We start from the raw sequence: 24972 nt of genomic DNA, 5'->3' as shown, positions 1-24972 counted from the left end.
AATATTCCATTGGTCCCAGAGAATTAATCCTCCTATCTGGTGACCTGCTGATCTTTCCTCTAGTGGCTTTGTAGGGTTCAAATTTGTCATTTTTGGGGAAACATCTTAACTTTTGCGATGAAATTTGCTGCACAAAATATTGTCCCTGCCCTAATGATACCTTCTAATCAGTTTGGTGATTGCCGAATCATCGCAATAGGTTGTTTTTTTTTTTTTTTTTTTTTTGAACTTAGTTTTTATTTCAAATTCAACAATTTATACATAAATGTTCACAATTCTTCAATTTTCCTTTTTTGTTTACAGCTGTATCTATACATGTACAAGGATAGGCGCAATAATGAAATAAATTAAAAGGAAACCCAACAAGATGGATATGGCTTAAATCTATCATGGGGGGAAGGAAAAAAAAAAAAAAAAAAAAAAAAAAAGGGGAGGGGGGGGCAAGAGGCAGAAAGAGAATTCATGTATATATGTGTGTGTGTGTATGTATGTGTGTGTGTATAAGTATATGGTAGCATCAGCTTAGGAGCAGTATGGTAATGGCAGGATTCCATCTTTTCATAAATTTCTCTTTCTGTAGTCTCAGGGTATATGTTATGCGTTCCATGTGGTAAATTTCCAATACTTTCTCAGTCCAACTACTGTATGTTGGAGGGTCAGGTTTGAGCCATTTAATTGTTATACATTTGAGGGCTGCTGTAATAAGTATTTGTAAGAGGTATTTTTTAGCTCTACCGTCAATGCCTACTGGTGTTAGGCCCAGTAGTGCCACAGTTGGATCTTTTGTAAACTTTTGATGAAATATCATTTCGAGAGCTTTAAAAACATCCTCCCAAAATGTTTTTAATTTCGTACATGTCCAGAATATATGGGTATGGTTGCCAATTTGTGTACCACAATTTCTCCAACATGTACTAGAATGTGCTGGGCCCAGTTTTGACAGTATGGCTGGCGTCCTGAAGAATCTCATTATTACCTTCCACTTGAATTCCCTCCATGAATTGGAATTGGTTACAAGTTGGGCTTCAGTACATATTTCGTCCCATGTATCCTCTGGTATATCTGCATTCATTTCAGTTTCCCATCTTCTTTTTATCTGCAGTGTATTATTGAAGGTCATATCCGAAAATGTATGGTAAAAACAGCCTATAATCTTCTTACTCTCATTTCCAGTTAGTAATTTTAACAGAGACTCCTCAATTGGAGTGGGCTCCAAAACTTTATCCCATTCTTTATGTTTCGTTAAAAATGTCCTTAATTGTAAATATCTAAAGAAATCAGTGTTAGGGAGTTTGAATTCCTCTTTCAGGTGTTCAAATGATTTTAGGCTCCTATCCCCATGAAGTTGATATAGTTGATATAGTTTACTGAGTCCATGTTCTGACCACTTCCTAAACCCTGCATCCATATGGGAGGGAGCAAAATCCTTCATAAATCCAATATCAGTTAATGCTGAAATTGTTTTAGGCAATCCAAACGATACTTTTATTTTCCTCCAGATATTTAAAGTGATTCTGGTCCATTCACCCATCTGAATGTCCCCAGATGAGATGTCTATGAATGGCAAGGCATGTAGGGGAGTAGAACACAGACTTTTCTCTATATTTAGCCAGCGTGTATCTGAGAGATCCTGAATCCATATTGTTAAGGGCCTTAACTGTGCAGCCCAGAAATAGTGCCTAAGGTGCGGGAGTTTAAGGCCTCCATGGGATTTAGGAAGCTGTAGTGTTTTCAGTCTGACTCTTGGCCGTCGCCCTTGCCAAATGAACTTTGAGAAAAGTCTATCTAATTTATCAAACGTGGATTTAGGAATATCGATTGGCAACATCTGAAATAGGTATAGAAGCTTAGGAATTATATTCATCCGTAAACTTTCTATACGGCCCAACAGAGATAATGGAAGAGTTGACCATCGGTCTAGATCTCTGCTAATTTCCTGAGTTATAGGTTTGTAGTTTGTATTATATAAGTTTTTTAATGTTGGTGGAATTTGAATGCCAAGGTATCTAATACCATTCTTTGGCCATTTAAATCCACTCTGAAGTTTAACTGACTGTGAGATATTACCACTTATATCCATAGCTATGGTTTTGTCTACATTTACTTTATAGCCTGAGAAGAACCCATATGTTGAAATGAGATCTTTTAGGTGAGGGATTGTAGTTGCAGGTTCAGTTAAATATAAAAGAACGTCATCTGCGTACAGCGATAGCTTGTGAAGTTCTCCATTTATTGTTAGTCCCTTTATGTTAATATTATCTCTAATCAGTTGGGCTAGTGGTTCAATGCAAATATTAAACAATAGAGGTGATAGGGAGCAGCCCTGTCTGCACCCACGTTCAAGGGCAAAGCGATCTGATAGGAACCCATTAACTTTAACAGCAGCTTGCGGATCAGAGTACAATGTTTGTATCCACTTAATGAAACTTGGGCCAAACTTAAGACGTTTTAATAATTGGAATAAGTATTTCCAGGATACTCGGTCGAATGCTTTTTGGGCATCAAGTGATAATATCATGGCTTCCTTCTTCTGTGTTCCTGTGTGGGTTACAAGGTTCAACAGTCTTCTAATATTGTCTCCATAATTCCTCCCTGTAATAAACCCGGTCTGATCCGGATGGATAATTTGTGTTATAACTCTATTGACGCGTCTTGCTAAAATAGCTGTTAGTATACGTAAGTCTGTATTCAGCAATGATATAGGCCTATACGATTCACATTTAGTGGGATCCTTGCCTTCCTTCTGTATGACAACTATGGCTGCCTCCCTCCAGGAGGGAGCCATAGTCCCTGATTGTAGTGCATAATGGTAGGCTTTTAATAGCAAGGGTGATATCGTCTCTTTAAATGTTTTATAAAATTCGTTAATATATCCATCCGGGCCAGGACTTTTATTATTTTTCAGAGTGGAGATTACCTGTTGTATTTCTGATTCTCTGATTGGTTCGTCTAGCTCTTTTGCCATAGACTCAGATAATTCCTGTAATTCGATATCTTTCAAGAATTTGGCCAACTCCTCATCATCAGTGCAAGTGTCCGTATTACTATACATGGATTTGTAAAATCCTGCAAACTCCTGTGAGATTTCGTCTGGTCTTGTGATTATTGAATTATTGCACTGTAACTTATGTACGATATTAGATGACTGCTGTTTTTTTAGTCTTAATGCTAGCAATCTGCTTGCCCTGTTACCATTTTCATAATATTTTTGGTTGGTAAACCTTAAGTTGGCCTCAATCTTTTCTGTTAATAAGATGTTTAAGTCTCTGCGAGCTTGTTTAAGGGTATCAAGTAGATAAGAGGTTGGTGTTCTCTTATGTTGCTGCTCCAGTTTTTTAATTTTATCCTCTAATTCAGTTTGTTTTGCTTCCCTTCTCTTCTTTTTTGCACTTGCAAATGAAATAATGCATCCTCTAATATATGCCTTTGCACAGTCCCACAGAATAAGAGGTGATATTTCAGGTGAGGTATTTATATCCAAGTAATTTTTCAGTTCAGTTTTTATAAGTGTAAGGAAATCTTTATCATTTAGAAGTGAAGCATTCAATCTCCACTGTTTGGTTTTAGACCTGTGGCCCAAATCCCATATTAGCTCAAGTGGTGCATGGTCAGACAGAGTAATTGGTAGAATCTTTATACCTTCTATCCTATGCATCTCTGATTTGGGAGTAAAAAAGAGATCGATTCTTGAATAGGATGAGTGTCTGTGGGAGTAAAATGTGAAATCTCTGCCTTTGGGATGTTTACTTCTCCAGACATCTACCAGGCCTGACTCTGTGGATAAGTATTTTAGCATTTTGCTCATTCTTGGTGTAGAGGCCTTGGAGGGAGGTTGTCTATCTGTGAATTGAGACATGGTGCAGTTAAAGTCCCCTCCCAGCAGAAGGATACCCGTACTGTGTTGTAGTATTGTAGTAAATATTTTACTTATAAAACCAGGTATATCCTCATTTGGAGCATATATATTCACGAGAGAGACTTGTGTTCCATCAATAGACCCATTCACTAAGATAAATCTTCCTTCAGAGTCTTTATGAACAAGACTTGATGAAAAATTAACCTGTCTATGTATTAGAATAGAAACCCCCCTCCTTCTGCCTGACTGGTGCGATGAGTAAAACACTTTATCAGCCCATGATTTTTTCAGTTTGTCATGTTCTATATCTGATAGGTGGGTCTCTTGTAGGAATGCAATCTGACAATTAATCTTTCTTAATTGGTTGAGGATTTTCTTCCTCTTTATGGGGCTATGAAGCCCTTTGACATTGTAGCTTATGACCTTAAGTGATCCCATGGCTTAAATGGTAAGATGAGAGTTGGATGTGACGTTTAGTAAATGTGTGGGTTTGTGTATGGGTGTGGATGCGCAAGTTTGCTGAGATAAATGAGGGGTAGGAAATGTATTGTGGTAATATGTATTAAGAGGGGAGCCAAATCTATGAATAGAGAGATAACAGGGATATATACATGTATACATGTAGAAAAGAGAGTTACGAATATGGAGCATCGTGCCTATCCAAAACATACAAACGTGTAGTGATAATCTTGTACTCAGAATACTTTAGAACTAAATGTACAGCTGTATTATCAATATTACTCTGGGATCGCAATAGGTTGTTTTGATACTTACTTAATTGGTTTGAGTCATCTTAAAAAGTCTAAATTCTCTGATTCCAGCTTCTTAAACCTGAATATTTTCTGGTTTCTTTCCTCTTTTATGACAGTAAACTGAATGTCTTTGGGTTGTGGACAAAAAAAGAGACCATTGAACAAGTCGTCTTTGGTTTTGGGAACCGGTGATCAACATTTTTTTACCATTTTGTGACATTTTATAACCCAAACAAGTCATTATGGGCAGCTCAATCTAGCGGCTCAGGTCAAAATTTTAGTTATTTTAATACTTTCTAATAAAATCCCTGTTGTTCTCTGTGTTTAATTACTTGTTGTTTTTATTAATTAGCCATAGTTAGCTTGATAATACGCTAAACTAAGATGCTAAACAGTGTAAACATCATAGCTGCCTGGTCTTAGCATGTTAGTTGATATTAGTTTGTGTAATACTTTGATTTATGAGCAATTTTCTGATAAAATTCCTGTTATTCTGTGTGTTTTAATTATTTGTTTTGTTTGTTTGTTATACTAATTAGCAGTAGTTAGCTTGATAATACGCTAAACCAAGATGCTAAACATCATAGCTGCCTGGTTTTAGCATGTTAGTTGATATAAGTATTTAGGCCAAATTAGTCTTCTTTTTTTTTTGACAAATCCAATGAATCAGATGCAAAACCATCCAGCATTACTCACCGTGACTCATATTAGAGCTACAGACATTAATTGAGAGTATATGACTACACAAATCAAGGTTTGAGAGATGACTACAGATGATCAAACAGCAAACAGGAAAGGAAATGAGTCTGTTTTACCATATATGACAGCATTTTTCTATAATTTCTGACCATTTAATAGCTAAAAATGTCCGTTATGCTCGAGTACATTGAGCAAAAAATGGTTAAAAGTTGAATTGTTATTTCAATCCCCAATTCAGAGTATTTTCTTGCTGATGATTTTTTCTTTAGCATCAGAAAAAATCCTACAAGTCATAGCATAAAATCATGAATATCACAGGCAGTGAAAAATGGGTACATTTGAGGAAGTAATTAGATTTCTCTGTAATGCTAACCTGCCTTTTTGCTTTTTTAATTCTCTGTGGGATTCACACAACTAATGAGGCAGTCTGAATAACATTAGCGCTTGTTTTGTACTGAAGGTTTTCAGCTACACTTATTAAGAATTTATTGTAAAATCTAGAAAGAAACTGGTGTCATATGTAGAGTATGTTCTCAAAGATAATAACTCTTGGTTTGTATTTTCAACCCATCATTCTGAATTTTATGTGTCAAAAAGAGAAGTTTGAAAAGAAATATTTCCGAGACAGGACAGAAATTGCAAATATTAAGAAACTCCTGTTGGTAATATTATCGTTTTCCCTGCTGTGTTCCTTTGCTTCACCTGTGTCGCTCAAAAGCTTCATCTGCTGCCGATCGCAGGCTTTTCCTCCATCATTCAGCCGCTTATTAAAAATCTTCGCCTGTCGCTGTCATTCTGTGTTCTCGGGCTGTTTTTATTTCCCCAGACTCATATCTGGGTTACAGTTTGATGTTTCGGTTTAGGTTGCTTGAAAATGTGAAACCGTGAAACTTGTAGAAAAATGTAGGAGAGAAAAAACCCCAAACCCTGAGGGGCTCTTGAATATGTCACTGTGAGAGAAGAATGAGAGGAAAAGGAGTTGATGAATAGAGATGTGACTGAATGAGGTGACGGAAATATAATTGATGTGAAAATCAAGACATGGGAGAGAATAATTATGTTACATGTAAAAAAAATTGATAAAACTTTATTAATCCTGAAGTAAATTCTTGTGCCAGATATTGCTGAGGAAAAAATAAAATGATATAAAAGTAGAAAAGCAATAAGTTATAAATAAAATAAGCATGAAATATGGCCAGAACAGAGCAGTAAAAAGTAGTGCTGGTAATTATGCTGAGGTTTTAAATAATAACACACATGATAAGGAAATACTGCACCTGAAAAATGAGATAGAAGTAAAATATTGCACATGTAATTTAAAAAAAAAAGCAAAATTAAATGAAATATTGCACATGAAACTAAAGTACAGCACCCAAGAAATGAAAATATGAAATAGTGCACATGCCTTAGAAGCTGGTGTTGCACAAACTATCAAGGGAAGTGTACTGAAATAAAATAGGAGAGCTAAAACCAGGCTAGAATACAGCAGTAAAATGTATGAAAGCATAATAGCAAAATATCACACATGAAGAATTAGATGATAATGAAATATTGTACATTATACTAACAATGTTGTACATGAAAATGTGAAGTATTGCACATGTATTCAAAATGTTCCAAGTTATAATGAAATATTACAAGCTAAAGTGAAATATACCTGAGAAATTAAAATATTTAATATTGCACATGACATATTTCACATACATTGAAATGCTGCACATATTACAGAAACCAGTGTTGCACAAACTATTCAGGAAAGTGAACTGAAATATAAGTGAGCTAAAATAGGCTAGAATAGAACAGTATAAAATAATGGAGACAATTATACTGAGGTTATAGAAATCACACATGATAATGAAATATTCCACATGAAAAATGACATGAAAATGAAATATTGCACATGACCTAGACAAATTTGGACACGAAAAGGAACATATTACACATAATAATGAAATATTACACATGGAACTGAAATATTGCACATTATATTGACAAAATGAATTAATACACATGGAAATGAAATATTGCACCTGAGAAATTAAGATATGAAATAATGCACATGATCCAGAAACTGATTTTGCCCAAACTATTGGGAAAAGTAATGCTGCAGATTATACTGAAATCTTAAAAAAAATATGCAGAGGATTTGAAATACAGGATGTGGGATATTTTCAAAATAAATTACGCAGCAACGTGTGTATTTTGGGTAAAGCTAAACTTTTAAAAAAGTCTATCATCTGTTTATAAACTTAATTTTGTAGAGCGTTGTAAATGTTCTAAAAGTAATTTTTTTTTCCTCCTCAGGCTTTGCTGGCGGTGCTACGAGAGAGTCACCGCACCCGGACGGTGTTCCGTAAAGTGGGCGGCTTCGTCTACGTCACGTCGCTGCTGGTCGCCATGGAGCGCTCGCTGTGCCAGCCGCCTCGACACGGCTGGGAGCGGGTCAACCAGAACCAGGTGTTCGAGCTGCTGCACACCGTTTTCTGCACGCTGACCGCCGCCATGCGCTACGAACCGGCCAACTCACACTTCTTCAGAACGGAGATCCAGTACGAGAAGCTGGCGGACGCCGTGAGGTGAGCGACGCCCGATTTGACGCAGTCTTCTGTTCTCTTAATCCTTTACAAATCTGCCTCGTCACGTTTGAATCTGCACATTTGCTTTTCATCAACGCTTTATTTCTTCCTTTTCTGGATGGGTAATTAACCCTCATGTCGTCCTGTGGGTCAAAATTGACTCGGTTTAAAGTTTGAAAATGTGTAAAGAAAATATATTTTCACAGTGAAACTTCTGATGTCCACATTTTCAACATTTTTGGGAAATCTTTGAATATTTTTTGGTGGAAAAAAAGAAATGTTAAAAATGTTTCTTAAGAACATTCACAAAAAAATCAACCAAAATCCAGCAAATTTCGCTGGATTTTGGTTGATTTTTTTGTGAATGTTCTGAAGAGAATATTAGAAGTTTTGCTGATATATATGGAATCACTTTAGATATTTTTAGGATTTTTTTTGGAAGATTTTTACTCATCTTTTGAAAATATTTACAAGAATTTTCTTGCCAAATTTGGGGGATTTAAAAAAAAAATAAAACTTTTAAAGGAAACTTTTAAGGAATTATTGGAATCTTCTTCCTGAAGGTTTTGCAAATTTTCAGAAATTTGGGAATTTTTTGCTGAATTTTTGGATTTTTTCAGACAAGCAAACAATATCTTTTGGTGCCTGTAAATGAGGACAACAGGAGGGTTAAAGAAGCTGTGAATTATTGATGTAAAGTTTGATTTCAGTTCTGGGTGAGGTTTAGTTTTTTGCCGTTAAGAGGGTTTATTTAACAGTACAGAGTGGAGTTTTTAGATAAACAGATTAATGTTTGTGTTTTTCCCTAAACATGCATTATGTGTTTCTGTGGTGTTTTTAGTCTCATTTTGTGGACTTCATCACGACTAAACTTTCTTCTACACATGGAATCACTGAACCAAACAATCTGCTGATGAAGTCCTCAAAATCTGACTGATAGTTTTGAAAAAACTCTACTAAGTTGACTTTGTAGGACTGTTTTTTGAATTAACATTTATCCTCCAGGGTCAGTTGTGCATAACTGCATCAACACTCGCTTCATACCTTTTAATAATATGTCTGTAATGAATTTAGGTACCGACTTACTTGTTTTTACAATCCAACCTGCAACCAGTTTTATTTTTCAACAGTTTTGTGAAATAATAAAAGCCAACAAGTTCATTTCAGTAGCAGCTTATTGTGCACAGAGATTGTTCAAAGTCCTGTACAGGCAAAAGGAAAAGACACAAAACATGTAAAAGATCAAATATAAAATACCGCAAAATAAAATGTAATTTATGCAGTTTGATAAATCCAAAACAATAGAGCCAGGTGAGTAAAGCGCATGCTAATTTTATAGAATAATTAAGACATAAAACAGCAGAAAAAGACTAAATATGAAAAATCAAAACATGTACAAGACAAAACACACAATAGAAGGAAGAAAAATCCGATTTAAGTGAACAGTGCAGACAAGTTTTATATGTTAGATTGCCTGCAATGTTATTGTCATTGCACAGAATACAAATATAAAGACATGAAATGCAGTTTATCATCTGACCAGAAGGTCAAGAGAAGCAGTAAAGTGTATGTGGTGCAACAGTAATCTGTACACACACAAAGTTGCCACCATTTAAACATCACATAGACAGAAAATGTCCAAATAATTAGGAAAGGTATGCTTTTATTAGTCAAATTTAACTACTGTAGCATAGAGGCAGGATAATAGATAAGTTCTGAAATGTTTTTTTTCACCAGAGCATCAAAGTCCAAAGTCAGACAACGTTTTGGACGCCTTCATTGTTTTTTATAATATTAATTGTCCTCTTGAAGATTAAATCTCTCCTCGTGTTGTAACCGGTTTCCCCTCCGTCCTCCAGGCTGCTGGGTTGTTTCTCCGACACCAAGAAACTGGGTCCCACCAGCGTGTTCCCCTCCAATGCTCAGCCCTTCCAGAGGCTGCTGGAGGACGAGGCTGCCCCCGGAGGCTGCGCAGGAGACAGCGTCTGTCCAACGCTCAAACACTGCAGCAAGCTCTTCATCTACCTGTACAAGATGGCCACCGACTCCTTCGACAGGTCAGTGGGCGCAGAAACCGACCGTCTGGAACCTAGAGTAAACATGGGGGACGCTTTTTTATGTAACGCAAAGTGTGGAAGTCTATTACTGACAAGGTAAAGGAAGTTAAAAGTGTTAGACTGCACTCAGATGGCAGTTTATGAGATACATTGAGTGAAAAAGTATCACAGTTTAAGAGAGTTTCAACAGTGAGATTGTTCTGGAGAATGAAGTTTGTGTTGCTGTTTCTGTTATTTCTTCGGGGGTCCTCAACTTACGTCAGAGTTCCGTTCCTACAGATCGCCAAAAGTTGGAACTCCGGCAAAAATGTAAACAAAGCTGTTACATGCATCACGATATCGATCAGTTCTTCGGAAAAGTCATGAATACCAATTAGTTTCATGCATGTATGAATGAATTTACAAGAAGATAACAGAACATGCTGCACTGTTTTTACAACTTTAGTGTTTTATTATATCTAATTTCAACTTCCACGGAGATGGCTTTCCTTTTCTTCAAAGCACTCTGCCATCAGAAGAGTCTGACTTATGCTTGGGAGCCATAATGAAGGGCAAAAAGTTAGAGAATGTAGCCCAATCAAAGGTGGCGTACAACCAGAGAATGTAAACAAAGCCTTCTTATATCGCAGCGTGACGACATATTCATCCGCTCCACTCACCAACTAGTTCCATGTAACCAGTTCCAATGTAACGATGAAAGGCCGTAGGTTGAAGACATCGTAAACTGAGGACCGCCTGTACTTTGTAAAATATATTTAAATGTCTTGAAAAGCACTAAACAAGTGTTATGTGTTACTAATATTTAGCCAAGCCTTGCTTTTAAAGACAATGCAAAACATCTTAACAGCACCACAAACGTCAGACTGTTGCCTCAAAAATGGACACATATTGGAGTAAATAGCTCTCTATATTTGTTTTAACAAATTCTGAATATTACAACCTTCATGAAGCTCAGATTTATTGCAGGTCTGGTGTTTTATCCCGCATTAGCATCGCCTTAGTGTTCCTAATAAACTGGTAATCGAGTGTATATATCTAGTGGGATGTTATTTAAAGGCCTAATGCCAGAATCTAATTACGTAAACTAAGAATTTCATGTTTGACAGATAATATTTCTAAGGGTTTTGTTTGAGTTAAGAGTCTGTTAGTAACCTATAGAGGATATTACACCATAAATCAGGCCATAAGGTTCATTTCTTTGAGTGTAGTGAAGCCACCGAGTTAATCAACGAAACAGGATGAAGCAGCGTATAGCAGTCACTATTGTGTTTTTCATTAGTTACTGCAAAAAGAGCATGGAGGAGCCTTTAGATTGAGTTCAGCAGATTGCAGCCACATGTTCTTTGATTTCAGCAACATGTCAGAAACCAGACTTTACTCCACAGTCCTCCAACATGTTGGAGTTTACCTAGAACTTACCTAAAAGCTGTCAACTTAAGTCAACATAATTGATTGTTAGCTGCAGATATTATCAAAGCCAGGTCACTTTGCCAGGTTTAGTGTTGTTCTCAGCTGCAGTGACGTTCGACACTGAAATGTATTTACAGTCTTTTGCCAAAATGTGAAAAACAAGTAAAGATGGAAGTAAAATGCACCACAAAAACTGGCAAAACAGTCCAGTTTTGTGTAGTTTCAGATCAGTCAGGCGCTTTTCTTTGCTCTTAAAGTGTGAATGTGGTCCACAGCTGTGTTTATCCGAGCCGGTCGCTGCTCCTGTTCAGTCAACCTCTTCATCTGAGACTCACGTGGATGAACAAAGGCGACTGAAACCTGAAAGATGAAGGAAAATGAAGAAGCTGCACAGTCTTTTAGTGGTGCTGGAATTAGTGGTGTTTCTCAGATATTCAGAAATTGTGTGATACATTCGCAAACGAAAAAATATCAAGCAGCAAGTGAAAGATAAATTGTTGCTTATTTGTTCTTTGTGATCACATAAAATGAGGCCGGATTGAGGTGAAGATGCGTTCAAATTCCACTTTTCTCTTCTTAATAATTCCAATCAAACTGCCTTCCACATGTTTTCATTACAAAGGGGTCAAAAGTCCATTACAATAAAGCTTGAAGATGACATTTAATGAAAGTAGTGATCTTTAATATTAAAGTAGCGGTCAAGAGCTGATTAAGGTAATGACTGTGTTCTAAATACATACTTTTCACCTAAAGTACCAACTCTAGTGACTACTACAGGGAGTCTCTAAAGTCTGGACACATGGGAAATCTCAATAACTATAACGTTTTTGCCTCCACAGATTAAATATGACATTGTCAAGAAGAAAGAGTTGAATTGGTACTTCACAGTAGACGTGAAGGATGGACATATCGAAAGATAGGGTTAGGGTTAGTAGGGTTAAGGTTACTCGGGTTGGGGTTAGTAGGGTTAAGGTTACTCGGGTTAGGGTTAGTAGGGTTAAGGTTACTCGGGTTGGGGTTAGTAGGGTTAGGGATGGTAGCGTTAGTAGAGTTAGGGTTAGTAGGGTTAGGTTTAATAGACTTAGGGTTAGAGTTAGTAGGATTAGTAGGGTTAGTAGGTTTACGGTTAGTAGGATTAGCAGGTTTAGGGTTAGAGTTAGTAGGATTAGTAGGGTTCGTAGGTTTACGGTTAGTAGGATTAGCAGGTTTAGGGTTAGAGTTAGTAGGATTAGTAGGGTTCGTAGGTTTACGGTTAGTAGGATTAGCAGGTTTAGGGTTAGAGTTAGTAGGATTAGTAGGGTTAGTACGTTTACGGTTAATAGGGTTACTAGGTTTAGGGTGAGTTGGGTTATTAGGGTTAGTAGGGTTAGGGTTAGTAGAGTTAGTACGGTTAGGGTTGGGAGGGTTAAAGTTTGTAGGATAAGTAGGTTTTGGGTTTGTAGGGTCATGGTTAGGAGGGTTAAGGGTTAGAGTTACTAGGGTTAGGGAAGTGATATTTTTGGGGGGCTAGCATGAATTTTAGCCTTGACCAATTCTTCAGTTTCTCCTTATACATTTGGTCGTCCAGAACAGGGTTTGTCCATGACACTGCCCGTTTCTTTGACCTTTTTAACCACCTTTGCCACTGTGGAAAAGCCAAGTGGAATCCTCCTTGGATGACATGCATTAAATGAATCTGCTGAAAATTAAAATAAAGCAGAGAGAGAACATATAATAAAATAAACAGGACTTAAAACTAGTTAAAGCTCCAGGTAAACTTCACATTAAAGCAGCCTAAAAAAGTGGGTTTTAAGAGGTGATTCTTGGTTGGGGACCGCTGCTCTACAGTGTGTTCTTGTTCAGATCTAGCTGGTTTTGTGCATGACGCCCAGCTGGAGCTCTGTTCCTGTTTTCTCTGTCGGCTTTCTCACTAACAACTTCTTTCCCTCTTTTTTTTCCTCTCTTTTCTCTGTTTCTTCCTCTAACATCTGGCTGTTCATCCTTGGTCTGGCCCATCTGCACGGCTGCGTGTGTGTGGACGTGTGTTTTTGGGTGTATGTGCATGATTGATTGTGTATTTGGATGTATTATTATTGTTATTATTTCCTCCTTTGTGTGTGTGTGAATGTGCTGCCATGCAGTCGTGCGGAGCAGGTGCCTCCCTGCCTGACTCATGAGACCTCGCTGCCCTCGCCGTGGGGCACGCCGGCGCTCGCCAGGAAGAGGTAGCTACAGCGCTCTGCCACTTTCCTCACCCTCATCCTTCCCTTTCCTTCCCCTCCGTCATCCTCACCCTCGGCCATTCGTGCCAAAATGACCGTGGACGTTGCATAACTTCTCAGCTGTGTCACAGGAATTAAACGTGCTCCTTCAGTCGGAAAACAGATGAAATTAGATAAATGACGGAGCTGCTGTTGTTTTGTCGGCTAAAATTAGTCTCATGAAACTCTCATGGTATCAATCAGGCAGACTTTATTTGTGGAACACGTTTCATACAACTTAGTGCAGTTCAGAGTGTTTCACAGATGACTGGTAGTGAGACAGAAGACTAAAATATAATTAGTTTTAAAGGAAATAGATTAAAATACAAAGCATAAAAATAATATAAAATCCAATAAAACAATTTTTAAAAAATTACAAAATACAAGCGAAAATATAGACAAATACCAAAAAAATACATAAATAAAATCAAATAAATAATGAATAAAGCTAGATTTAAAGGAAATAGATTAAAATACAACACACAAATATAAAATAAAATCCAATAAAATAATTTTTAAAAATTACAAAATACGAATGAAAATACAAATACCAAAAAAATAAAGTCAAATAAATAATAAAGCTAGATTTAAAGGAAATACATTAAATTACAATGCATAAAAATAAAATCCAGTAAAATAATGAAAAAAATTACAAAATACAAATGAACATACAAATACCCAAAAAAAATTTAAATAAATAACAAAGCTAGATTTAAAGGAATTAGATTAAAATACAAAGCATAAATATAATAAAAAATAAAATAAAACCCAATGAAATAATAAAAAACCTTAAAAAAATACAAATGAAAATACGAAGAAATACCAAAAAAAAGTCTAATAAATAAACAGTGAATAAAATAAAGCTAAAAACTATCTGTGAACCCTTTAACTTCATATGATTTCTAAGGGATCACATAAAAGACAAATTGTTGCTCATATTTATTTTTTTGACAAATTTTTTGTAACTTAAAATGAGTTGGAGTTAAATTGAAGACGTGTTTTTCTGCTGTCAAATACAACGTCCTGTTTTGCTTTTTCCTTTTAATAATTGCAATCCATCTTTGTTCTGCCAGTGTGCACCACAAAGGAATAAAAGGTTAATTCAATTTAAGCTTGTAGGAAAAAATAACAACTAAATACCTACTGGTTTATGCAATATGTGTATAATAAGGACATGATACTCTGTCATAATATTGTTCTTTAAGCTTTGATGATTGCAATCTGTAGTGTGAAATGAGCTGATAAATTAAAAAGACAAAACAGAAAATATGCTTCTATTCAAAAACAAAGCATTAAAATAAAATAAAATAATAAAAAACTAGATTTAAAAAAAAAACTTAAATAGATTTAAAAGACTATATCTAAAAGAATAGAAACTGTGTCAAGCTCAACAACATAAAAATAAATGATTTATGAGCAGAATATTAATATTAAAAGTGCTCCAAAGAAACAAGTGCTTATATAACTGTGATGAACAGCTCAGACAGAAACACAGCAGCTGTTGGAGTTTTCGGTTATTTATGGCTGACAGCTGTTTACAGATGTGCAACAAGTGGAAGAATTGACTCTGCAAACTGGTGTCAGTTAGAGTGACTGTTTCCTTTGTCTGTTCTTATTTCTTCATCTTTTTTTGTCAAAAATGATGAAATAAGTATATATTTATGTTCCTGTTAAATCTGACAGTCAAAATCTTAACATTTTCAGTTAAAAATAATAAATTTCTCACATTTAAAACGCTGGAATCAGAGAAGTTTCAGTAATTTATCTTAAGAGATGACTAAAAGACAGATAACAAATCAGCATGTGCAGTATTCACAATGTGTAATACTTGATTTGTGCAGATATATGATATTTTGGCCGAGTCCTGACAGTGATTTATACACATTTTCTAGCTTTTCAACCCAGTTGCAGACAATATAAGGACTCTCCTGTCGTGTAATAAACAAATTAGTAAACCTGTTTTTATTGTCATGTTCTGCTGGGAGATGCAGACATAAAATGCACTTTTCAAATTCCATCCACTGGGAAAAATAAGAAAACTGCTTCAACTAACGTAAAATGTGCCACATCTATCTACATGTCAACGCTAGTAATTTATTATAACACCTTTATTGGCTCATACTAACCACAGAAAGATACAATTGGGCATCCCTACATAGCATATTAATTGATTTCAATTCAATAAAAACATGTCAAACAATAGATTATATGGAGATTTTTGCAATTTTAAATAAAAATGATTCCGTTTGATATGTCTAGTCTATTTAGAACAATGGCTACAACAGTGAAAATTAGCAGTTTCTCAACTTACATTTTTACTAATCAAGACAAAACTGCTTCAAACTAATTCATCCTGTGTTGTCTCCGCTACAGATAATTATATATTTTACCAGTTTTTAAAAACACTTGTCCACATTTAGTCAAAGCCAGACAAATTCCTCTCAGTCTAAAATCCCTCTCATCACATTCCTCCTCCCCCGCCTTTAACCTTTCCTTTTCTTTCCTCTCGGCTGAAGCCTCCACTCTGCTTAAACCCAGTAAATCTGCTGCTGCTGTATGAAAATGGTTGGGAGTTTGTAAATGTGCTCGGCTTTAGTGAGCTGTCAAGGTGAAAGCGAGGGTCTCCTCCTGTCTGGATCTGCTCCAACGCTGCATATTCATGAGGCGGAGTAATCTGACAATTACACCTCATAGGCCTCTTGTCCTTGTTTGTGCACTTCATTATAAGCTCCACTTTGTGGATTTAATAGTACTGCGGTGGCCTCTTGCATTTTAGACATAATGTTTAACAAGCAGATATGGTCTCTGTCTTTTTATGGGGATTGTAAAACACTTTCCTGTACTCAAACATATTGCAGAGCCAATAAAATGCAAAATACAGTTGTTTAGTTGCTTAGGTTTGATAGAAATAGAATATGTTTTTTGATTTAATCTCTATCTGTATGAAACTCAGCAGTTCCAAAACAGCTTTTCCATCAAGAAAATAGCTTTTTGATGTGTAATTTGCTGCAATCAGTGTTGTGATTATGAGATTTATGGCAGAAGAGGGTTTGCTTTTTCAATTAGAACTTGTAACAAATTGTCTTGAATCTTCTCCCAAATTAATCCAAAATGACAACAGCCCGTTCAAAATGCCTCAAAACTTTTAAAATTTTGACCTAAATGTCTTAAAACTTCTCCAAAATGCTTCAAAACTGATCCAAAATGTCATGAAACTCGGTCCAAATCACTCCAGATTTGTCTAAAAATGACAAAAGTCTTTTCAGAATGGCTCAAAACTCATCTAAAATGACTCAAAATGCTCCAAAATGACAAGAAATTGACCCCAAATTACTCAAACCCTGTCCTGAACAAATCAAAACTTGTCCATCATGTCTTGAATCTTGTCCCAAATTAGACAAAAATGACAACATCTCGTTCAAAATGCCCCAAAACTTGTCCAAAATACCCCAAAACTGATCCAAAATGTCCCAAAACTTGTCACAAATGGCTCCAAATTTGTCCAAAACTGTCAAAAACCTCTCCAGAGCTACTCAAAACCTGTCTAGAATGTCTTGAAACTTCTCCAAAATGACGCAAACATTGTCCAAAATGACTCAAACCCTGTCCTGAACAATTTAAAACTTGTCCATAACGTCTTGAATCTTGTCCCAAATTAGTCTGAAATGACAAAGACCTCTTTAAAATTATTCGTAACTTCGGGCACTTTGAATGGGTTGTTATTATTTTTGACTAATTTGGGACACGATTCAAGATATTATAGATAACTTTTCACTTGTTCTGGACAGAGTTTGAGTAATTTTGGACCAATTTTTGTCATTGTGGACAAATTGGGAGTAATTTGGGACAAGATTCAAGACATTATGGACAAGTTTTGAGGCATTATGGAGAAGTTTTAGGACATTTAGGTCAATTTTTTAATTGTTTCAGACAGAGAGCAATTTTCAACCAATTATTGTCAGCCTGGACAAGTTTCAAGATATTTTGGCACATTTTGAATCGTTATGGACAAGTTTATGAGTAATTTAAAAGAGGTCTTTGTCATTTTGGACTAATCTGGAACAAGATTCAAGACATTATTACAAGTTTTAACTTGTTCAGAACAGGCTTTGAGTCACTTAGGACCAATTTTTGTAATTTTGGACAAACTTTGAGTGATTTTGGATGAATTTTGAGCCATTCTGAAAAGGCTTTTGTCATTTTTGGACAAATTTGGAGTAATTTGGGACACATTTCATGACATTTTGGACAAGTTTCAAGACATTCTAGGTTTTGAGTCATTCTGGATAGATTTTTGTCACTTTTGGCTGAATTTGGAGTAATTTGAGACAAGTTTTGAGACATATTGCACAAGTTTTGAGGCATTTTGGAGAAATTTTAAGAGATTTAGGTCAAGACACAGTCTGAGCAATTTGAGACCAATTTTTGTCAGTCTGGACAAGTTTAAAGATATTTTTGGCACATTTTGAATCATTATAGACAGTTTTTGAGTAATTTTAAAGAGGTCTTTGTCATTTTGGGCTAATTTGAGACAAAATTCAAGACATTATGGACAAGTTTCAACTTGTTCAGGAAAGTGATTTTGAACCAATCTGTGTGATTTTGGACAAACTTTGAGTCATTTTGGATGGGTTTTGAGTCATTCTGAAAATTTTTTTGTCATTTTTAGACAAATTTGGAATAATTTGGGATGCTTTCCATGACATTTTGGACAAGTTTTGAGGCATTTTGAAGACATTTTAAGAAATTTAGGTCAAATTTTTAATTGTTCAGGACACAGAGCAATTTTCGTGTCAGCTGCAGCGACTTTGATAAAATGTGTGAAAAGTTGTCTTGTTCACTGACCCTGAACAGCAACATTTCACCAAAGCTCTGACTTACCAGAACACATCCAACAGCATTTTTACAAATAATGTCAGATTTTGAGGAGTGAAAATGCCACCTTTAACCACCACAGCAGCTGGTAAGTATCTAACCAACATTTCTCTGCATTTAAAGCTAACAAATAAACTACTAACAGACAGACAGCAGATAATAGTTTAGAGTTTCAAATGTCCACTAGCTGCTACGAACCAACCAGCTGCCCTACATCCAACCCCTCCGGCTGTTTTCGCTGACTCCATCCTTTCTAGCTCCACATCTCTCCAGAGGGAGGATTAGCCGCTCTGTAATTTGCATCGCGGCAACACGTCTGTTTTGCCTAATTGCCCGACTGCAGGCCCCAGCAGATCTCCGGCCCTCAGGAGGAGGTTCAGATGAAACTGTGACCGACTGACACCTCGATGTTTGAAGTGTTGGGAACGCTGAGTCACTCGAACCAAAGCTGCAGTCAGAGTTTCACGTGATGCTAACATGGATTCTTACAAAGTAGAGGAATGAAAGAAAGACGATATGAATACGTAGCAGCAACTGTCCATATTTTTGTGAACCATTTGCATATCTTAAAGTAGAGTAAGACTTCCAAATAATGGTGGCTCAAGAGGATTGGATAGTAAGTAAACTTCCAGATTTCATTATGCATCATTATACATGGCTAATGGCAAGCGTTGATATCCCATCTCAGACTTAACTCAACTCTCTGCATCCTAAAACTCTCAAACACGTTTATAAAATATGTCATCTTTTATTAAATATCACCAAAATGAAGCCTTTTCTCAGAGTTAGAAGCTGTAAAAACAAAAAGAACCAGCATTCAAATCATGTGACGTGCAGTTCCATCACAAAAAAAACAAACAAATCTAGGTTTAAATCACTTTTTTCTAAATGTCTCACTAAAATATTTTCCCGAAAACAAACTGTTTGCATCAGATTCTGCATAAAAAACTACTACAGTCACTCAACTGCAGCAAATGCTAACGTGGCTAAAATTTAAGGAGTTCTTGGTTGAACTGCAGGCAGTGTTGACAAAGAGCTCAGAGGAGACAAGTACGGAAACATTAGTGAGATTGAGAGGAAAATAGAATAGAACTGAACAATAAAATAAACACAGCATGGCTCAAACACAGTATACAGAGAAGCAGATTGTCAGAAAGTTGTTGAAAGATACATTCAGCACGATGAAATATCTTGGAGTTGATGTGCAGGGTAGAGAGAAAAACACAGAGTTTGTAGAGATGGTAAAAATGTAAAAAATAAATAAAATAGAAAATCTATGGCATGTGGAGCCACCATTTTCTACTTAAGATTTTTTATTTTGTTCATCAGTAACACCAGTGATCAATAAAAAAAAAAAAAAGATAAACTTTTGATTCTTCTTCTTCTGTTTTTATTTTTTTAACAAACTTTTTGACATTATAACTGTCATGTTGCACAAAGGACATTTTTGAATTCTCTCTACTTCTAGCCATGGTTGTGCTGCTTCCATAGGGTGTAGGACTTAAGAAAAAAATGTAAAAAATTGAAAAAGGTAAATATAAAAAAAAGCCCACAGTGAGTAAAAATATGACAGGAGTGAAGAAATCTGGAGTTTGGATGCTTCGATCGTAGTCCAGTCCTTTACCATTAACAGGTATGATTAGGTTTCCCCATAGCTAAACATAAAGATTACTTCATGAAACCAACTTTTTATATACAGATGAAAATTGTCATTTTTGATTAATTTTCCCCCATTTTTTCATCTTTTTTGTGCCATTTGTGTGAGATGTGTGTAAATGACTGTATATAAATGAACTAAATCTGACTCTGTTCTCTCTTTTTGTGCTTCCAGACATGGTTACTACGGTACATCAGGACCTCCAGCCCCAGTCAAAGCCCTGACCGACCTGAAGCTCCACCTATCCAACCCCTCCCACCCGGCTTCCTCCTCGTCTTCGTCCGACATGGTGGTGATCCACCCGGGGGCCGTCCTGGCCATCCTGGACCTGCTGCCCTCCGTCTGCTCCGACAGCCAGCCAGAGGTGAGGAAACACAACCGGGAAATGCGGTTTCCTGCCAGGTTTCCTGCCAGGTTTCCTGCCAGAGTGGGTGAAGGGGTCAGATGGAGGACAGGGAAGTCCCATCTTGGTCTGCTGGTTTTCACATGTCAGAAGAAAACCACAGTTTTAGTCAGCAACATGTGTTAGCTTAGACATGTTTAGTATGGGGAAAAAAAGCACAATAACAGACAACAACACTGAAAATAACAATTTATTCCTTTTATCATCTTACTTAATTTCTTTATTCTACCTAATAAATAGTATTTTTTTCTTTCCTTTAATATGTTTTGGAGATTTTACTAACTCTTATTTTCATTCTTGATTCATCTGTTGAGTATCTTATGGATTAATCATTTAGTTGTTGGTCTGTAAAATGATAAAAGACGACAAATGTTTCGTTCACAAGCCAAACATTTTCAATTTACTGCCATAGAGGAGAAAATATTCACTTTTAAGAAGCTGAAATCTGAGAATTGTGCCTTCTTTTTGTTAAAAACTTTAACAAAATCAAATAATGAATTCTAAAAATTGTTGTTGATTATTGTAGTATTTAACCCTCATGTTGTCCTCATTTACAGGCACCAAAACATATTGTTTCCTTGTCTGAAAATAATCCAAAAATTCAGCAAAAAAAGTCCCCAAATTTCTGAAGATTTGCAAAACCTTCAGGAAGAAAATTCCAATAATTCCTTTAAAGTTTCTCTTAAAAGTTTTTTTTTTTTTTTTAAAAATCCCCCAAATTTGGCAAGAAAATTCTTGCAAATATTTTCAAAAAATAAGTAAAAATCTTCCAAGAAAATCCTAAAAATATCTAGAGTGATTACATATATATCAGTAAAACTTCTAATATTTTCTTGAACATTCACATAAAAATGTTGAAAATGTGGACACCAGAAGTTTCACTGTGAAAATCAATTTTTTCCCCACATTTTCAATCTTTAAAATGGGTCAATTTTGACCTGCAGGACAACATAAGGGTTAATAGGTACCATATAACCCACCTTTCTCCTCCCTCCCTCCTTCCGTCCAGCACGCCCTCGACCTGCAGCTGGCGGTGGCCAACATCCTGCAGCTCCTGGTGAACAGTGAGAGGAACCAGCAGGTTTTGTGTGAAGCCTGCCTCCACCAGCGGCTGCTGCAGCGCTGCAGTCAGGCCCTCGGAGATGAAGACCACCCGCTGCACCCGCCGCTGCAGAGGATGTTTGAGAGGCTGGCCTCGCAGGCCCTGCAGCCGATGGCACTCAGGTAAAGAACCTCACTTGTGACGTTTTAATAACATTAGGTTGGCTCCTACACGGGTCATCTATCCCACCTGGTGATGTGACCCTCTGAAAAGTTACCCAAAATGCTTTTTTTCCCTGGTGAGTTATCAGAAAACAGATACGCTACTGTTGAAAGGTTTGGGATCACCAGACAATGTCATGTTTTCCATGAAAACTCCCACTTTTATCCATGTGCTAACATAACTGCACAAAGGTTTTCTAATCATCAATGAGCCTTTCAACAGCATTAGCTAACACAATGTAGCATTAGAACACAGGAGTGATGGTTGCTGGAAATGTTCCTCTGTACCCCTATGGAGATATTCCATTAAAAATCAGCTGTTTCCAGCTAGAATAGTCATTTACCACATGAACAATGTCTACACTGGATTTATCATTCATTTAATGTTATCTTCATTGGAAAAAAAAATGCTTTCTTTCAAAAATAAAGACATTTCTAAGTGACCTCAAACTTTTGAATGGTCGTGTATCTCATCTGGGATACTGTTACCTCTTTATATTGCTCTATGTTCTAGACATTAAATGGGGCAGTTTTGTATTGAAATTGTGATATATCCCATGATATTAATGCTTAAAGCTGATTATAGAACAAAATCAAGCTAACCAAGAATGAGATTTTTTGTGAAGTGAAATGGACGTAACATTGATTTGGTTGCAGTTGTTTTTTGGAGCTCAAATGTTTTTCAGCCCTTAAAACTTCGTTATTTTATCTCCTGTACTTTTGAAGTTATGAGGCTCAAAAATGCTGTAAAAAAGTTAACGCTAAATTTGACTTGCTGAATGTACTTCAAGGGCCTGTAACTCTGAAAATATCATGGTATGAAGGTAAAAATTTTGCGTTCATTAAATGTACTGTACATTAAAGAATCTGCTAATTCTTAGGGATTCAGGGATAAACTTTTTCATATTTTATATCCCTAAATGTAGCATTAGCATAACTTTAAACCTGAAGTGTCATCCAAGTCTGACTTAACCCTCAGTCAAACCTAAAGTCACTGCGAATTGTCGCTTTACCTCGACCTCAAGACTTGTACCTGGAAACTCAGACAAGAGTGAGATTTTCACCTGAAATGTGAGCATTTTTTGTCTTTTAAATCAAGTGATTAAATTAAATTCACACTTACTATTGAATTAAATAAAAAAAATACTTGTGCTCTTTTAGAAATTTCCTGGAGGGCATCCAACATGTGGAATTTAGATTTTCATATGCTAATGTTAAATCTGCATTGACAGGTTTCAGTGTGAAGGAGGGTTTTATATGCAGGCGAAACCGAGCGATTCTCATTTCCCGCTTGACTAGTTAAGTGAGATGGCAGGTCGGGGTTCAGGAATGAGGGGGGAAGTTATTTGACATGCACATGGCTGGCTGTTTTCATATGTAAATGCCTGGCGGATATTTTCTCCCTCCCTGTAATTATGCTGGAGGTAAACCTATATGTCAGTCTGTTTCCTCTCCTCTGTCTGTCTGTGAGCTTCAGTGTTGTGCTGTCTGTCTTCTCCTGTCACTTTCCCTTCATATTCCTCATGCTCCTTCTGGTTTTTTTGTTGTTTTTTTTCGTTTTGTCTCCATGCTCTGCTGGCAGAAAAGCTCTAGAGTGTTTCTGTCTCGCTGGTGTTGCTCTGAAGTTGTGGGTTTCCAGCCGCTAATGTCGCGAACTCAGCACCCCGACGACTGACACAAACCGACACTCTGCTTTCAAGTCGCTTACACACCAGTCAGCCACGTCACAGACTCTGAAACAGACTGAAGGATGCTGTTAAGGAGCTGTTTAACCGCTCTGCATACAATTAGATGTGCTTTTAATGAGAACATACAACTGTCAGCCACACTGCATTTACAGTTACAGGCCTGTAGTATTAAAAACTGTTTAAAATCACACCCTTCATGTTATAAATGACTTCCTTTATTAACCCTCTGAACCTAAAATAATGTTTTATTTTTTAATAATCATTAAAATTGCACTGTTAATCAGGACAGAAACTGTAAAGACAGAAAGAATCATCAGATTTTCAACCTTCCTTTGATCACTGAATGAATGACTTGCAACATTTCAGGAAAAAGTAACCGAATCTCAGCTTTAAATGATGATATTTCATCAAAATCATTTTTTCTTCAAACAAAAATGAAATCAGATCCTGCAAAGACAACAAAAACAAAGTGATCCTGTAGAAACATGATGAGCTCCAACAGTCATCTGACAGAAATGTAGACACTTTTAGGTATTTTGCAGGCTTTTTGTCTGTTTACACAGAGCAGATTTTAGACAAATAATAGTTGCTGAAGGGGTTTGGAGAGTAGATAAACTCTCAAATTTTGCTATACAGAGGTTTCTCGATTTACAACGTCCTCAACCTACAGCGTTTCGTTGTTGTGTGGAACTAGTTGGCGAGCGGATGAATAATTCCTGGGCTAAAGAAATACTTTATTTTTAATCTACTTTAAGGATTTTTGAGTTTCCTGTAACACCAAACAGTAGAAGAAACTATTGATTACTCAAATATGGTGAATTAAATTCAAATAAAGCTGCTGCCTCAAAGTTTATCAATAATAGGCTCAAGCAGAGTTCTCGTTGGATTTGTCTCTCGTTTTGTCTGTCGGTGTATTTTCATCCCGGTGTTTCTTCCCCTTCAGGGAGTTCTTACGTCTGGGAAACCCTCTGAACTGCGGCGCCTGGGACAAGAAGCTTCTGAAGCAGTACCGGGTCCACAAACCGAGCTCGCTGAGCTACGACGCCGACATGAGAAGTAAGACAACAACAACAACAACAACTGTCGTCTTAGTTTTGATCACCACACTCACTGTTTCAGATGTCTCCAGGGGAAAAGCTGCTGCTGGTGGTGCTGGTTTAACATCACAGATGTTTAATACAGCAGATTGAATGAGACTCCTGCTGGTTTTGAAAAACTTTAGATGCCAAATATCACACAGATAGAACTGTTCTACACTTAGAATATACATAATGCTTTCATATTAACATGTATATGTCGCCTGCCTGATGATAAATAATGAATTCATGGTGATAAATGATACATTGTGTTTTAGGCTCTAGCGAGTACATTTAGCATAAATTATAAATACATTATTCATGATATAAACTGGGATTTAATGTACATATATGAAGGCCCACCATTACATTTTGGTGAATATTAATTAAATAGTGCATGATGATGGAGGCATGTCATTT

The 24972-nt window shown here is 36.4% G+C and overlaps 1 protein-coding gene across 7 annotated transcripts in view; it reads left to right on the top strand.

Moving 5' to 3' along the window:
• wdfy3 (WD repeat and FYVE domain containing 3) overlaps positions 1 to 24972 on the top strand; it is a 174963-nt gene that overhangs the window by 68571 nt on the left and 81420 nt on the right. For 6 of the 7 annotated variants that reach the window (XM_055011774.1, XM_055011771.1, XM_023265775.3 and 3 more), the window contains exons 12-17: positions 7612 to 7883; positions 9743 to 9940; positions 13471 to 13554; positions 20297 to 20486; positions 21535 to 21749; positions 24420 to 24532. In XM_055011774.1, coding sequence (XP_054867749.1) covers positions 7612 to 7883; positions 9743 to 9940; positions 13471 to 13554; positions 20297 to 20486; positions 21535 to 21749; positions 24420 to 24532 — 1072 coding nt within the window. The remainder of the gene's footprint in view (positions 1 to 7611; positions 7884 to 9742; positions 9941 to 13470; positions 13555 to 20296; positions 20487 to 21534; positions 21750 to 24419; positions 24533 to 24972) is intronic. The other variant, XM_055011773.1, reaches the window with a different exon arrangement.

Source organism: Amphiprion ocellaris, chromosome 6 (genome assembly GCF_022539595.1).
Source record: "Amphiprion ocellaris isolate individual 3 ecotype Okinawa chromosome 6, ASM2253959v1, whole genome shotgun sequence".
Taxonomy (NCBI): domain Eukaryota; kingdom Metazoa; phylum Chordata; class Actinopteri; family Pomacentridae; genus Amphiprion; species Amphiprion ocellaris.
This window is presented reverse-complemented; position numbering and strand designations above follow the sequence as displayed.